At 49.0% G+C, this 16,596-nt stretch overlaps 1 protein-coding gene across 1 annotated transcript; it reads right to left on the reverse strand.

Annotated features, from left to right (window-relative positions):
• Positions 1 to 6,955: 6,955 nt before the first annotated feature.
• Positions 6,956 to 16,134, reverse strand: LOC134201733 (uncharacterized). The gene is made up of 2 exons (XM_062676980.1): positions 15,758 to 16,134; positions 6,956 to 8,113 (listed from the first exon to the last, which is right to left on the reverse strand). The coding sequence occupies exon 2, from the start codon at positions 7,970 to 7,972 to the stop codon at positions 6,956 to 6,958; it is 1,017 nt and encodes a 338-aa protein (XP_062532964.1). The 5' UTR covers positions 7,973 to 8,113; positions 15,758 to 16,134.
• Positions 16,135 to 16,596: the final 462 nt, after the last annotated feature.

Consider the following 16,596-nt stretch of genomic DNA (forward strand, 5'->3'; position numbering starts at 1 on the left):
TTTAATAACGCGGTTAGATATACCGTCGGAACCGGGAGCCTTGCGAGGACGTAGGTCTTTTATCAGGTCTTTAACTTCCATTGAGGTGACGGGCGGTAACGCGTCCAAGGGTGGCAAGGAGGCTCTGGGTTCTACCTCACTGTCTACTAATTCTACATGAACAGGATCCGCGGATTGAATGCTGGGCATGCACTGGGCTTGCAATGTATCGGCCAGCAGCTCTGCTTTTTCGTCATCATCGAACGCCGCGAGTCGGCCTGAGGGGCCTACGAGGGGGGGCATAGTTACTACCGTATCCGATTTGAGAGTACGAGCTAAGCGGTAGTAAGACCTTTGAGAGGGCGCGAGTCCTTCTAAGAATTCAGACCATCTGGCATCTCGGACTTCGGTGATGCGAGACTTTACGTCGCGTTGTAGGGCACGCATTCGAATACGATTTTCCGCGGTAGGATACCTATCGTAAGCACGGATCGAGGCGTTCTTAGCTCTAAGGAGTTCCCTAATATCGTCGGGCAATTTGAAGCGGTGAAGGAAGTCCTCCGCTACAACTTGCTTCGATGACCTATCTAATGTCGAGGTGATGTGTGACGTTACGATGTCTATGGCTTCAGCGGTATCCTGAGGAGACGGGATAGAGTCCGGACTAAACGGAAGCGATGGTGGATCAGATTCAGCCAGGCTGATGTCCAGCGTGTGCCAATCCACCACAGTCCTCGTGACGGGAACGGAATCGGGAGCGCGACCGAGCTTCATAATGGCGGGACGATGGTCTGAATCTAACTCTGAAACTACTTCAATCGAATGTAAGCGCAGAGTTACGTTTTTTAATAACGCTATGTCGAGTATATCCGGGCGATGCGCGATATTTAGCGGGTAGTGAGTCGGGGTCAGCGGAGCGACGATATCGAAGGCGAGATCATCGACTAACGCGTCGAGGCGCCTGCCATTAGGGGTTGAGGTGTGAGAGTTCCACCTGACGTGTTTACAATTTAGGTCACCCGCCAGAATGACAGAGCTTCCCATGCCGTGCAGCGCCTCAATATCACTACTTAGAACAATTTTATCCGGTGGAAGATAAACGGACGCGATAACGATCGGCGCGTGTCCAGTCAGTGAGATTCGGCATACTGATGCTTCGAAGTTAGAAAGCGCGGGGGGGTCGAGTGGGACGCAATGCAGGGCTCTTCTATAGTAAATGACGGTACCACCACCACGAGCAGTGAGCCTGTCGTTCCTAACCATGTTGTAGTTCGCGATTTTAGGGTCGCGGCGCGCGGGCTTAAGCAGGGTCTCCTGCACCAAAAAGATGTCAATTTGATGGTCACGCAAAAAATCACAAACCTGATCACGTTGATTTGCGAGACCGTAAGCGTTAAAAAATCCTATCGTTACGGATAGGGGCTTGATTCTACTTTTTTTTTATTGCTTAGATGGGTGGACGAGCTCACAGCCCACCTGGTGTTAAGTGGTTACTGGAGCCCATAGACATCCACAACGTAAATGCGCCACCCACCTTGAGATACAAGTTCTAAGGTCTCAAGTAGTTACAACGGCTGCCCCACCCTTCAAACCGAAACGCATTACTGCTTCACGGCAGAAATAGGCAGGGTGGTGGTACCCACCCGCGCGGACTCACAAGAGGTCCTACCACCAGTAATTACGCAAATTATAATTTTGCGGGTTTGATTTTTATTACACGATGTTATTCCTTCACCGTGGAAGTCAATCGTGAACATTTGTCGAGTACGTATTTCATTAGAAAAATTGGTACCCGCCTGCGGGATTCGAACACCGGTGCATCGCTTCAACACGAATGCACCGGACGTCTTATCCGTTAGGCCACGACGACTACAAAACTACTTATGTACGCCATTGATTACCGGCGGAGTGAGGGGAGGACGTACGTATTTAACGACGCGTATACGTCAGCGTATTCTTGCACAACGGCGATGAAGTGTTGTGCGGTGGAGGCGGCGCGAATGGCGTCGCCCAAAGCATTAACGCGATCAAAGTTGATCGACTGAAAAAAGTCGATCGCTAGAGCGAGATTGCCGGACGAGGTCGGAGGGCAGGTCGCGGGGGAGGGACGAGTCACGGGGGAGGGACGTATCGCGGGTGTGGGACGAGTCGCGGGGGAGAGAGTTGTAGCCGTGTTCGTGTACGGCAACGGTTTAGCCCAGGCCGAGACGCTGGGCACCGACGCCGGCACGAAAGCAGGCTTAGCCTTCGGCACAGAGGGTGCCGTGGCTTTGATGTCTGGGCCGAAAGCTCGGAGGCGGTTTTGGCGGGCGACGCTGCGATTTATTTTAGGGGCTCGGGGGCAACCACGGTAATTCGCGGGATGACCCTGTGTTCGGCACAGGACGCAGCTAGGCGGTTCCGTAGCGGTTTTTTGATCGCGAGTGCAAAGGCTCGTGGCGTGATCGCCCAAACACTTGACGCATTGGGAGCGCGCGTGGCAATTACGGGAAGAGTGCCCGTACAACTGACAGTTATGGCACTGGCTCGGAGTGCCTTTTTTATGGGGGGTTTCGACGGTTATTCCGGAAAGCCTACAGACTGTTCGTACGTTGAAAATTTGCTTGCCCTCGGGGGTAGGCTGGAGAGCGACGAGAACCATATTGTATGGCTCCCTCCCACGTCCTGTGTGCATGCGGTGCACGGAATTGACCGGCAGACCTTGTTCTAGAAGGTCGGCCTTGACGAGATCGGCATCTAATTCCTTTGGGATGCCGCGTATGACCGCGCGAAGTTCACGCTCCTCCTGAAGCGTATAAGTGTGGAAACTTATACGCTCCTTTCGGAGGTTTTTTTTTTTTTTTTTTTATTGCTTAGATGGGTGGACGAGCTCACAGCCCACCTGATGTTAAGTGGTTACTTGAGCCCATAGACATCCACAACGTAAATGCGCCACCCACCTTGAGATACAAGTTCTAAGGTCTCAAGTATAGTAACGACGGCTGCCCCACCCTTCAAACCGAAACGCATTACTGCTTCACGGCAGAAATAGGCAGGGTGGTGGTACCCACCCGCGCGGACTCACAAGAGGTCCTACCACCAGTAATTACGCAAATTATAATTTTGCGGGTTTCATTTTTATTACACGATGTTATTCCTTCACCGTGGAAGTCAATCGTGAACATTTGTTGAGTACGTATTTCATTTGAAAAATTGGTACCCGCCTGCGGGATTCGAACACCGGTGCATCGCTCAACACGAATGCACCGGACGTCTTATCCGTTAGGCCACGACGACTACTACTAGTAGCTTGAGAGGGCCCTATGGTCGTCGGGTGTCGTTACCTTAATTTGAATCCCGTTCGCGAGGTTACGGGCGCTGATAAAATTAATTTTTTTGGCCTGAAGGGCCAGGGAAACTCGGTCCCAAGCTGCTTTCTCTTGAAGGATTACCGGGGGAGGGGTCTGAGTTTTATTTTGTGCCACTGGACGCGGCGACGGTGTGGCACGGGCAGGGGGAGCGACGGGAGTCGGAGGGCGAGGGCGCGACGCGTTCGCGGCTTTACTAATTTTAGCGGCCGCGGGAGCTCGGGACTCCGCAGCGCGCTTCTTACCCTTTTGTACCAGGGTGAATCCATCCGTCGATGAGGCGAGGGCGAGGTCGACCTCCATGTCCGAGTCAGAGTCGGAGGACGAGGAGGCAGCAGGTTCGGGAGCAGGCGACCTACGGGCAGATGCAGGACGTCCGTCGGACCCTACGGAACCCGCGGATGATCGCGCCAGAGGAGCGGCGGCCACGGCGGACGACGCAGCAGTTTTACCCACTAGTATAGGCGACGCGGGAGCGGCAGGCATGGCGGACGCTGCGGTGTACGACGCGGGAGCGACGAGCACGGCGGAATCCGCGAGAGGGCTCACGGCGTGATCGGCCTTGAAAGCCAGAAACTCAGAAGTGAGCTTTGGGTGGCGAAGTCGGAGGAATTCTGTAAATAAAGCTTCCATGATGTCTGACCCAGGTGGGGCTGTCCCGGGTCTTAAACACACTCGCCTTGCGGCGAGGCCCCAACTTCTCGGTACTTAGCGGTTCGATTGAACACAGGTGGCGATGCGGCACAATTACTGCAGGAAAAAGAAAGAACAACAAAAAAAAAGGAAACAACAAAAATAAACCAAAACAAAACAAACACTTCCAGGAGCACACTTTGTCGGCAGATGTGCCACGAACAAAAGCCGGGTGAACAAAGGCCGGACTAACAATAAAACCAGGCGAACAATGGCCGGGCGATTGAGTGGTCGATGAGCACGTCCGCAGGCGGCGGGTGCTTCTGTCGGACTCGCAGTGAACCTAACGGAGTTCATGGATTACCTCAGCCTGATGAGCGCTATTATTAGTAACGAAAATATTGAATCAGTGTATATACTCGGCGATTTTAACGCCCATCGTAATGAACCTTTTTACAGGGAGTTGGCATGTGTCTGTGCGGAATTAGGATGGACTTGTGCGGACGTTGAACTATTAGGTGTAAATTCAGACACGTATAGTTTTATTAGTGAGGCGAATGGGTCCAGACGTTGGCTGGACCACTGTGTAGTCACGAAGTCAGCTATGCAGACCATTGTCAATACGTATATACTGTATGATGTCTTGTGGTCTGACCACTTTCCAGTAGTAGCACAGTGTGATTTTAACACTATAAAACCGAAATTTAATAATGTTACTCAATTGTGTAGTACCGTGCGATGGGGGGACAGAAAACCTGAGCAAATTGAATTTTATCATAAGATATGTCATGATAAACTGAGACAGATAGATTTTCCTGGCATTCTAAGTGATTGTTGTGATTGTGTTTGTAGTAATTCTGACCACAGACACATTTTAGATAAAATGTATCATGATATTGTTGACGTACTATGTCAAGCGGCTAGCGACAGTCATTCCCGTAGCAGATTTAATTGTAAAAAACCTGTTATTGGCTGGAATCGATATGTTAGTGATGCTCACGGGGAGGCGAGGTGTAAGTTTAATCTATGGGTATGGCATGGTAAGCCGAGGTCGGGTCGTGTTTGGAAAGAAATGGAAGAGAGTAGGAAAATTTTTAAATCACGCCTGAAATGGTGTCAAAACCACAGCGAGCAGTTAAGAATGGATATACTCGCGTCTCATCACTCCAAGCATGATTTTCACAGCTTCTGGAAATCTACCACTAAACTTAATGGTAAACCAGGCCTGCCCGTGAGCGTCGGTGGCATAAGTGATCACGATGGCATCACGAATATGTTTAGGGAACACTTTGCAGTTAGTTCGCCATTGGAACCATCACAGTCAGGGTGTGTAGGTGATTCTCAGGGGCAGATAGTTACTGCTAGGTTTACGGCTAACGAAGTTAGAAAAGTTATTAACTCCATGTCACGGGGTAAGTCTCCGGGTCATGACGAGCTGAGCATAGAACACCTAAAGTATGCCGGTGTACACTTGCCCCGAGTCTTGGTTATGTTCTACAATTTATGTATAGGACACTCCTACTTGCCTGAGGAGATGTTGAAGACTGTGGTAGTGCCAATTGTGAAGAATAGGACCGGGGATATATGTGATAAAACCAATTACAGACCCATCTCGTTAGCAACTATCATAGCGAAAGTGCTTGACAGTTTGCTTAACATACAACTTGATAAATATCTTCAGATACATGATAACCAGTTTGGTTTTAAATCAGGAATGTCTACAGAAATAGCCGTATTGTGTTTAAAGCAAACTGTCAAGTACTATACTGATCGAAAAACTCCAATTTTTGCCTGTTTCCTCGATTTATCAAAGGCATTCGACCTGGTTTGTTATGACATCTTATGGCAAAAACTGAATAATACTAAAATGCCGAAAGAACTAGTACAGATATTCAAATATTGGTACGCCAACCAGCTGAACGTGGTACGATGGTCGGGTGTCTATTCGAGGCCATACGGGATGGAGTGCGGGGTGAGGCAAGGGGGGTTGACCTCGCCCAAGCTCTTCAACCTGTATGTGAATGCTCTAATCGAGGAGCTCAGCAGTACTCATGTCGGCTGCCATATTGATGAAATATGTCTCAACAATATCAGTTATGCTGATGACATGGTGCTGCTGAGTGCGTCGGCCTGTGGGCTGTCTAAGCTGCTTGGCATATGTGAAAGGTATGCTCTAAGTCACGGTCTGGTGTATAATACAAAGAAGAGTGAGTGTATGGTGTTTCAGGCCAGAGGCAGGTGTCTGGATAACATTCCCTCCGTCAAACTAAATGGTACGCCACTGCGCAGAGTAGACAAGTTTAAATACCTAGGACACTTTGTAACCTCTGACCTGAGGGATGATGCAGACATTGAGCGGGAGCGGAGGGCGCTGTCTGTAAGAGCTAATATGATTGCCCGCAGGTTTGCTCGATGTTCGCGGGATGTCAAAATCACTCTATTTAGAGCGTTTTGTACGTCCTTCTATACGTGCAGCCTGTGGATGCTCTATAGTCAAAAGCAGTACAGCGCCTTACGCGTCCAATACAACAATGCGTTCAGGGTGTTGTTGGGGCTGCCTCGGTTCTGTAGCGCGTCGGGAATGTTCGCCGAGGCACGAGTCGACTGTTTCTTTACGACCATGCGGAAAAGGTGCACATCCCTGATTGGCCGGGTCCGAGTCAGCCCTAACAGCATCCTGAAGGCATTAACAGACCGTTATGACTGTCGGTACTTGAACCATTGTACCATGGTTCACTTGCGGACTAAACAATAATAATAATAATAATGGTTGGTGTTCCTTGCTGGATGTCTTGTTCTTTTCAATGAAACGATTTGGCTCGTATTTACAGGTTTATTAAAGATAAACAACTGAAGAACAAATAATAATGAAGTTGAATATTGTAGTAGATAATGTATAGTATGTAATCGTTAAAGATGTATATGCATGCGTTCGCGATCGCTCGATGAAGTGAAGCTCGGTGGTGGGCAAGAATAAAACTTGTTTGGAGGGGGATTTAGAGATCCTTAACATCCTCCGGGGCCTTGGAAGCATTTGCTTCCAATGAAGAATCTTCTGCAGTATCCAATAGAGGACAAAGATATCGAAGTCCACGCCGATAAACGCCAGTTGAAGTTTTGATTTCGGCTACTCGCACGATATTGTCCTTTTCTGGAAATAGGTTGATGACTCGACCCGTCCGCCATTGCATCGGTGGAATATTCTCGTCCTTCAGTAGAACTAAGTCACCATTCTGGATTGATCTTGCTGGTACGCGCCATTTGTGTCTTTGCTGTAATTCGTTCAAGTACTCTAGCTGCCATCGATTCCAAAAATGTTGACGAATCTGCTCCAAGTGTTGGTATCGGCTCAATCTAGAGGTACTAAGTTGCATGTAGTTAGGTGATGGCAACGACGTCAAAGGTCTTCCAATGAGGAAGTGTCCGGGAGTCAGAGGAGCAAGGTCATCAGGAGAGGAAGATAAGGGACATAAAGGCCTGCTATTGAGTATGGTTTCGATTTGATTAAACAAAGTAGCTAATTCTTCAAATGTGCAGTGAGTGTTATCGAGAATTCTTTTCAAATGAAATTTGGCTGATTTGACTGACGCCTCCCATAGACCCCCGAAGTGTGGTGCATATGCCGGTTGAAATTTAAAATCAATCCCTTCACTAGAAAGGAATCCACCGACGCCATCAGCATGAGAGTTCACAAATTCTGTAATCTCTTTGGATGCAGATACGAAGTTTCTGCCATTATCGCAGAAAATCTCCTTCGGCTTACCTCGGCGAGAGATAAAACGACGCAACGATAATATGAATGCCTCTTTGGTGAGGTCGCTTACGGCTTCTAAATGCAAACATTTGTATCTGAGGCAGACAAAAACGCACATATAACATTTCGATATCTTACACCCTCTACCCTTCCTATCAGTTATTAAGAAAGGTCCACAAAAATCAATACCAGCACTTATAAAGGGGAAGTCAGGATCAACGCGTTGACTGGGTAATGCGCCCATCATAGGTGCAAGCATCTTAGCACTTGCCCGCCTGCATACAATGCATTGTCTCACAGTAGCACGTGCCAGATCTCTGCCCGCTATGGGCCAGACGAACTCTCTGACAGTGGACAGTAGTAACTGTGGGCCAGCGTGCAGAAGACGTAAATGTTCTTGCTGGAACAATAGTTTTGTCAATTTATGCTTCGCATGTAGTAGCATAGGATGACGTTTGTCGTAAATCTGACAAGAATAGTTTAAACGACCACCTACACGTAATATACCCTTATCATCAATAAACGGGCTTAAGGAAATTAAAGAATTGTTCGGACTCAGCACGCCTTTATTATCGATTGTGGCTAGTTCAGCACTAAAACTATCCTTCTGAGCTAATCTCACTAAAGTTTCAAATGAATTGATGAGCTCATCAGGCTGCAATATACCATTCTTTTTATTGGGTTTGTTTCTGCAATTTAAAACGAATCTTAAAATATATGCACAAGCTCTTTGCAATATGCGCAAATTAGAATACCTATCAAAATGTATTAATGTCTGTATCATGTTTTTAGATGTGTTCACTAAATTAATCTTTATTTCCGGCAAATCATCAGTGGGATGGCGGTGGTTAAACAATGCTGGCCACTCATTTTTGCTTTCTTTCAAGAACTTTGGGCCGTTCCACCAAAGATCCATCTGAGGAGGTGCAGACACATCCAAACCACGTGAAGCTAAATCTGCAGGATTACACGACGTTGGCACATGACGCCACTCAGAAATGTCAGTCGATTCCAAAATGGTACCTACCTTGTTTGCCACAAAGGTTTTCAGTCTATCACATCTCATACTCAACCAGGTCAGCACAATAGATGAGTCAGTCCAAAATATTTTGTGGGAAATTGCGCATCGCAATGCGCGACACACAGCACTCACCAACTGTGCGCCCAGGACGCACGCGCATAGCTCGAGTCTTGGAATAGTCATCGGATTCACAGAAGCTACTCGAGCTTTGGAACATAACAAGCGTACGCGCACGTTGCCTTGCGCGTCGTGAGATCTGAGATAAATGCATGCTGCGTATGCAGACTGCGAAGCATCGCAGAAGCAATGCAGCTCTATGTTAATCGACTCGGGACATAAGACATGTCTAGGAATTCGCAAGTGTTGGATTTCAGAGACGCTGCAAAGAAATGATTGCCAGGCTCTGCTTATGTCGGCGGGAACAGGTTCATCCCAATCGATTTTAGTCAGCCAAAGTCTTTGCAGTATGATTTTAGGTTTAATTGTGAATAAACTCAGCAATCCAAGAGGATCGAAAACTTTACATGAATCTGATAAAATTGATCTTTTGGTAGGAATATTTTTTGTAATTTTGTAATTGCTAGGAAAGCTAATGTAATCTTCGTTGGGGTTCCAACCTATCCCTAAGGTATGTGACGATGAACTAATTATGAGTTCACGTTGAACAGACTGCGGCTCGATCAAGAGAGATGGTTTTTTTTTTTTTTTATGATTGAAAGTTTACTGGTGGCCCGAAGGCCTTTCCAGTTTCACCAGGACAGGTGGGCGAGCAAAGGCTCAGCCAAGAGGGGTGGGATTTGCTAACAACTGCCCGAGCGCCTCCGAAGGAGACCTAACAACTCAAGAGCAATTGTTTCGCGAATGAATCTACTACCGGATCGGAATCGCGACCCGCTGAGAAGATCCGGCGAGAAACTCAGCGGGCTGATGCATGGGTTAGGTTGCACGTCGACCTCTTTGTCGAGTTCGACGAGTACGGTTACCGGGGTCCCTAAGCCTGCCCCTAGTATTAGAGCTGAAGGCATCTAATGCAAAGGTTATTGGATCTGATGGATCCGTAAGGACGTGTCTAGGGCGTCGACGGTGACTGGCCCCTGCATGATCAGGATTCGGGGAGTAGTCAGCGGCGGCAACGATAAGGCGATTATCATGACGCATAGCCTTATCGAAGTATCGTTCCGACGCTGACTTCATGTATTTCCGAATTGATTCGAGGCCCAGGTCGTCGTGTAGGTCAACGTTCCTCACGAACCACGGAGCGCCGACAGCTAACCTGCAAAAGCGGGATTGTAGGGATTGGAGGGTGTCTATGTGTGTGCGGGCCGCGTGAGCGAACACCACACTCGCGTAAGTCATGACGGGCCTTATGCAAGTTTTGTAAAGTGTCACCTTGTTCCGAAGGGACATTTTACTCCGCTTACAGATCATGGGGTAGAGTCTACCGAGAATAAACGCGGCACGGTCACGGACTGATTTTATATGCGGGCGGAATGTCATCGATGCATCCAGGGTAACGCCCAGGTACTTGACCTTCCTGGCCCAGGGTATGGGTTGTCTAAAGAGAGTAATCGGGGGTGTGAGATTCCTCCTCCTAATCCGGGAGGAAATCCGTGTGGAGCTTCCCCTCTGAAATAGCACCGCAGTACTTTTCGCTGGGTTGATGTCTATGCGCCATTTTCGGAACCACTGTCCTAGGGCTAGGGCTGCGCTCTGAAGCTTCTTCGCGATTAGGGACTTATTTCTACTAGAATAGTAAACAGTCGTGTCGTCGGCGAATAAAGCTAAATGGGTCGGCGGCGACCGGGGAATATCGTTGACGAATAAGCTAAATAAGAGGGGTGAGAGGACAGAGCCTTGCGGGACTCCAGCTGTGAGAGGTCGTGGGGAGGAGCGGGTTCCCTCGACTCGATATCGAAAAGAGCGGTTCGACAAGAAGTCCCGTATGATGAGCACGAGACTATCCGGCACGCCCATGTTGAATAGTTTGAAAATCAAACCATTGTGCCAGACTTTGTCGAACGCTTTTGCGACGTCGAAGAAGAGAGCTCCCGTGTATAACGGTTTTGGTCGATTAAGCCCCACAAGAATGTGCTCCGTGAGGCGGTGCACCTGTTGAACGCATGAGTGATTTGTACGGAATCCGAATTGTTCATCGATGAGAATGCCCTTGGATGAGACGAAATCTCTGAGGCGCTTGTAGAGCAGACGCTCATACAGTTTGCCTAGAGACATGAGGAGGCTAATCGGGCGGTAGCTCGTCGGATGATTTTTTGGTTTACCGGGTTTATGTATGCCGATAACGTCCGCTTCTTTCCACACCGCGGGAAAGATACAGTTCGCCATAGCGGCATTGAAAATAGATGCCAACATCACGATGAGTTGGACGGGTAGAAGTTTAATAACGCGGTTAGATATACCGTCGGAACCGGGAGCCTTGCGAGGACGTAGGTCTTTGATCAAGTCTTTAACTTCCATCGGGGTGACGGGTGGTAACGCATCCGAGGGTGGCAAGGAGGCTCTGCGTTCTACCTCACTGTCTACTAATTCTACATGAACAGGGTCCACGGATTGAGTGCTGGGCGTGCACTGGGTTTGCAATGTATCGGCCAGCAGCTCTGCTTTTTCGTCATCATCAAAGGCCGCGAGTCGGCCTGAGGGGCCTACGAGGGGGGGCATAGTTACTACCGTATCCGATTTGAGAGTACGAGCTAAGCGGTAGTAAGACCTTTGGGAGGGCGCGAGTCCTTCTAAGAAATCAGACCATCTGGCATCTCGGACTTCGGCGATGCGAGACTTTACGTCGCGTTGTAGGGCACGCATTCGAATACGATTTTCCGCGGTAGGATACCTGTCGTAGGCGCGTATCGAGGCGTTCTTAGCTCTAAAGAGTTCCCTAATATCGTCGGACAATTTGAAGCGGTGAAGGAAGTCCTCCGCTACAACTTGTTTCGATGACCTATCTAATGTCGAGGTGATGTGTGATGTTAAGATGTCTATGGCTTCAGCGGTATCCTGAGGAGACGGGGTAGAGTCCGGGTTAAACGGGAGCGATGGTGGATCAGATTCAGCCAGGCTGATGCCCAGCGTGTGCCAATCCACCACAGTCCTCGTGACGGGAACGGAATCGGGAGCGCGACCGAGCTTCATGACGACGGGACGGTGGTCTGAATCTAACTCTGAAACTACTTCGATCGAGTGTAAGCGCAGAGTTACGTTTTTTAATAACGCTATGTCGAGTATATCCGGGCGATGCGCGATATTTAGCGGGTAGTGAGTCGGGGTTAACGGAGCGACGATATCGAAGGCGAGATCATCGACTAACGCGTCAAGCCGCCTGCCATTCGGGGTTGTGGTGTGTGAGTTCCACCTGATGTGTTTACAATTTAGGTCGCCCGCCAGAATGACAGAGCTCCCCATACCGAGCAGCGCCTCAATATCACTGCTTAGAACGATCTTATCCGGTGGAAGATAAACGGACGCGATAACGATCGGCGCGTGTCCCGTCAGTGAGATTCGGCACACTGATGCTTCGATATTAGCGAGCGCGGGAGGATCGAGCGGGACGCAATGCAGGGCTCTTCTATAGTAAATAACGGTACCACCACCACGGGCAGAGAGCCTGTCGTTCCTGACCATGTTATAGTTCGCGATTTTAGGGTCACGGCGCGCGGGCTTAAGTAGGGTCTCCTGCACTAAGAAAATGTCAATTTGATGGTCACGCAAAAAATCACAAACCTGATCACGTTGATTTGCGAGACCGTAAGCGTTAAAAAATCCTATTGTTACGGATAAGGGTTTTATTCTACTAATGTACGCCATTGATTACCGGCGGAGTGAGGGGAGGACGTACGTATTTAACGACGCGTATACGTCAGCGTATTCTTGCACAACGGCGATGAAATGTTGTGCAGTGGAGGCGGCGCGAATGGCGTCACCCAAAGCGTTAACACGCTCAAAGTTGATCGACTGAAAAAAGTCGATCGCTAGAGCGAGATTTTCGGACGCGGTCGGAGGGCAGGTCGCGGGGGAGGGACGTATCGCGGGGGTGGGACGAGTCGCGGGGGAGAGAGTTGTAGCCGTGTTCGTGTACGGCAACGGTTTAGCCCAAGCCGAGACGCTGGGCACCGACGCCGGCACGAAAGCAGGCTTAGCCTTCGGCACAGAGGGTACCGTGGCTTTGATGTCTGGGCCGGAAGCTCGGAGGCGGTTTTGACGGGCGACGCGGCGATTTATTTTTGGAGCTCTGGGGCATCCACGGTAGTTCGCGGGGTGACCTTGTGTTCGGCACAGGACACAGCTAGGCGGTTCCGTCGCGGTTTTTTGGTCACGAGCGCAGAGGGCCGTGGCGTGATCGCCCAAACACTTAACACATCGGGGGCGCGCGTGACAGTTACGGGAAGAGTGCCCGTACAGTTGGCAGTTATGGCACTGACTAGGAGTGCCTTTTTTATGGGGGACTTCGACGGCAATACCGGAGAGCCTACAGACGGTCCGAATGTAAAAAATTTGCTTACCCTCGGGGGTAGGCTGGAGGGCGACTAAAACCATATTGTATGGCTCCCTACCGCGGCCGGTGTGCATGCGGTGCACGGAATTTACTGGTAGGCCTTGTTCTATCAGATCTGCCTTGACGAGATCGGCATCTAGCTCCTTCGGGATTCCACGTATGACAACGCGGAGTTCGCGCTCCTCCTGGAGCGTATAAGTGTGGAAACTTATACGCTCCTTTCGGAGGTAACTTGAGAGGGCCCTATGGTCGTCGGGTGTCGTTACTTTTATTTGAATCCCGTTGGCGAGATTACGGGCGCTGGCAAAATTAATATTTTTGGCTTTAAGGGCCAGGGAAACTCGGTCCCAAGCTGCCTTCTCTTGAAGGATAACCGGGGGAGGGGTCTGAGTTTTAGATTGCGCCACCGGTCGCGGCGACGGAGTGGCACGGGCTGGAGGCGCAACGGGAGTCTGAGGGCGGGGGCGCGACGCGTTCGCGGCTTTGCTAATTTTAGCGGCCGCGAGAGCTCGAGACTCCGCGGCACGCTTCTTACCCTTTTGTACCAGGGTGAATCCATCCGTCGATGAGGCGGGGGCGAGGTCGACCTCCATCTCCGAGTCAGAGTCGGAGGACGAGGAGGCGGGCGCAGATGACCTACAAGCAGGAGTTTTGGAGGGCGCGACGGAGGCCGCGGATGATCGCGCTGCTGGAACGGTGGCCACGGCGGACGACGCAGTAGTTTTACTCGCCAGTATAGGCGACGCGGGAACGGCAGGCACGACGGAGGCTGCGGTGCTCGATGTAGACGCTTTGCACGCAGGTACAGGCGACGCAGGAGCAGCGAGCACGGCGGAGTCTTCGAGAGAGCTCGCAGTGTGATTGGCCTTGAAAGCCAGAAACTCTGAGGCGAGCTGTGGGTGACGAAGTCGGAGGAATTCCACGAATACAGCGTCCATGATCGCTGAGTACCCAGGTGGGGCGGCCCTGGGTCTTGAAAACACTCGCCTTGCGGCGAGGCCCCAACTTCTCGGACCTGAGCGGTTCTATTGAACACAGGTGGCAATGCGGCGCGATTACTACAGGACAAAGAAAAAGCACAACAAAACAGAAATTACAAAAAGAAGCAAAACAAATAAATACTTGCAGGAAAACACTTTGTCGGCAAATGTTCCACGAACACAAAAATAACTAAAACAAAACAAATAAAAGCTTCCAGGAAACACACTTGGTCGGCAGATGTATCACGAACACAGGCCGCGCGAACAATGGCCGGGCTAACAAAAGCCGGGCGAACAAAGACCGGGCGATCGAGTGGACGATGAGCACGTCCGCATGTGACGGGTGCCTCTATCGGAATGAAGAGAGATGGTATATTGGAACGGTACTTACGTAGATTGACACAGCCGGCTGCTAATGTACTCTCTACGGTTTTTTTAATATAATGTAGCTCAGTCTCACTGTCACTTCCGGTGAGCATGTCGTCCACCAGGAAGTCGTTCTGAATAATATTTTTAATTTTAGGTTCACAAGAGTCCTCGCCCAACTGCCACAGACAACGTGTGCTCAGGAACTTGAACTAGAAAGGCCATAGGTAACTGTATTGAGCCGCAGTGATCTCAGTGCCTCCGTACTTGTATCACGCCAAGGTATCATTTGCAAATCGCGGTCATTGTTTTGTATTTGTACTTGTCGGTACATCTTTTCTATATCAGCTGATATTACGTAGGTGTATTGACGAAATCGAAGCAAAATGTTAAAAAGTTTATCTTGTATATTTGGGCCAACCATTAATAAATCGTTTATGGAAAATCCAGATGTTGTCTTCGCACTACCATTAAATACGACGCGCAGCTTGGTTGATTCGCTAGATGGTTTCAGTACCGCGTGGTGAGGTATAAAATAAGATTGCCGAGGAATCAATATCTCCGACTCAGACAAGTGGCCTAGCACAGAGTATTCATGTATAAACTGCGAATATAAATTTTTAAGGTCACTGTTTTTTGACAAACATCTCTCCAATGACAAGAACTGGTTTCTAGCTAGTGTGAATGAGTCGCCTAATCGTTACACTTTGAGGCCAACACTATGTTGCAACGATTCAACGACTTCAAGCATGTGTTTTGATTACCAATCCCTCCAATGTTTAATTTAGTCGGTAAAGAACTTAACTGTAATTTCGATTTTAAATTCTCTGTAATAATGGACGACTGACTGCCGCTGTCTAGAAGTGCACGAGCCGTGACATGATGTCTTGTGTTTGGATTGTATATTTCGACCATCGCCGTTGAAAGAAGTACATTTGATTTGGAACCCACTGACATACTGACAGCGCTATTGCACGTAGCCTGCTCACCCTCAGACCCCACCTCGGTTGTCGAGCTTTGTGCTTGAACGTTGGATATATTTGCAGCCTGAGAATTATTCCTATGTAGTAGGGTGTTGTGAAATAATTTGCAAATGTAACAAGGACCTAACCTACATTGTTGTACTGAATGCCCCTTGCGTAGGCAGTTAAAACATAGTCTTAACCTCACCACCTCGGCGGTCCTGTCAGCGATTGATTTTGCCAAGAAGGTCGCACAATCATATAAGCGATGATCACCACCGCACAGGACGCATATGGAAGTCGACGAGGAGGAGGATTGGCCAGCTGAAATCACAAATGATCTTGTTTGAGGCCGTTGACCTTTGCTCAAATCGAAGGAATTTAGCGGACGTTTATTAATTGAAGCACGCTCTGTCCTATTCAATTGTATTGATTCCAAAATATCGGCTCGAGCTTTCAGGAAACAAAAAAAATCTTTAAGAGAAGGTGATCTCTTGAAATTGCTCCTGTGCTCCTCCCACTTAAAATTAGTGCTACTATCGAGTTTTGAAGTGACCAGATGTATTACTAGCGTATCCCACGACGCCGTTGGTTCGCCCAGGGTGTTCAGAGCCCGTAAGTTTTTCGAAATGTGATCGATTAAAAATTTCAAATCTTTAGATGAATCGCGAGACACGGGCTGAAGGTTACAGAGCGAGTTTAAATGATTGCTTTTCGTTGTTGTATCTCTCGCAAAGAAGTTGCCAGGCTTCATCATAATTGGCAGAACTAACTTCGAGATTGCTGATGACGTGGGCAGCCTCTCCTTCAAGATAAGAGTTGAGGTAATGAAATTTATGTACTGATTCAATTCTGTTGTTGCTGTGGATCAATGAAGTAAAAGTGTCTCGAAATTCTAGCCATTTAAAGTAAGTGCCGTCAAAGTTCGCAATTTTTATAGTAGGCAATTTGAAGCCTGATATATGTTGACTTGGGTTTGAACAATTGGAACAAATCTCAGAATTCGCGGGCCTAAAGTCCTCGCGTTGCGTCTGATTAACCTCCAAA

The sequence above is a fragment of the Bombyx mori genome, chromosome W (assembly GCF_030269925.1).
Source record: "Bombyx mori chromosome W, ASM3026992v2".
Taxonomy (NCBI): Eukaryota; Metazoa; Arthropoda; class Insecta; order Lepidoptera; family Bombycidae; genus Bombyx; species Bombyx mori.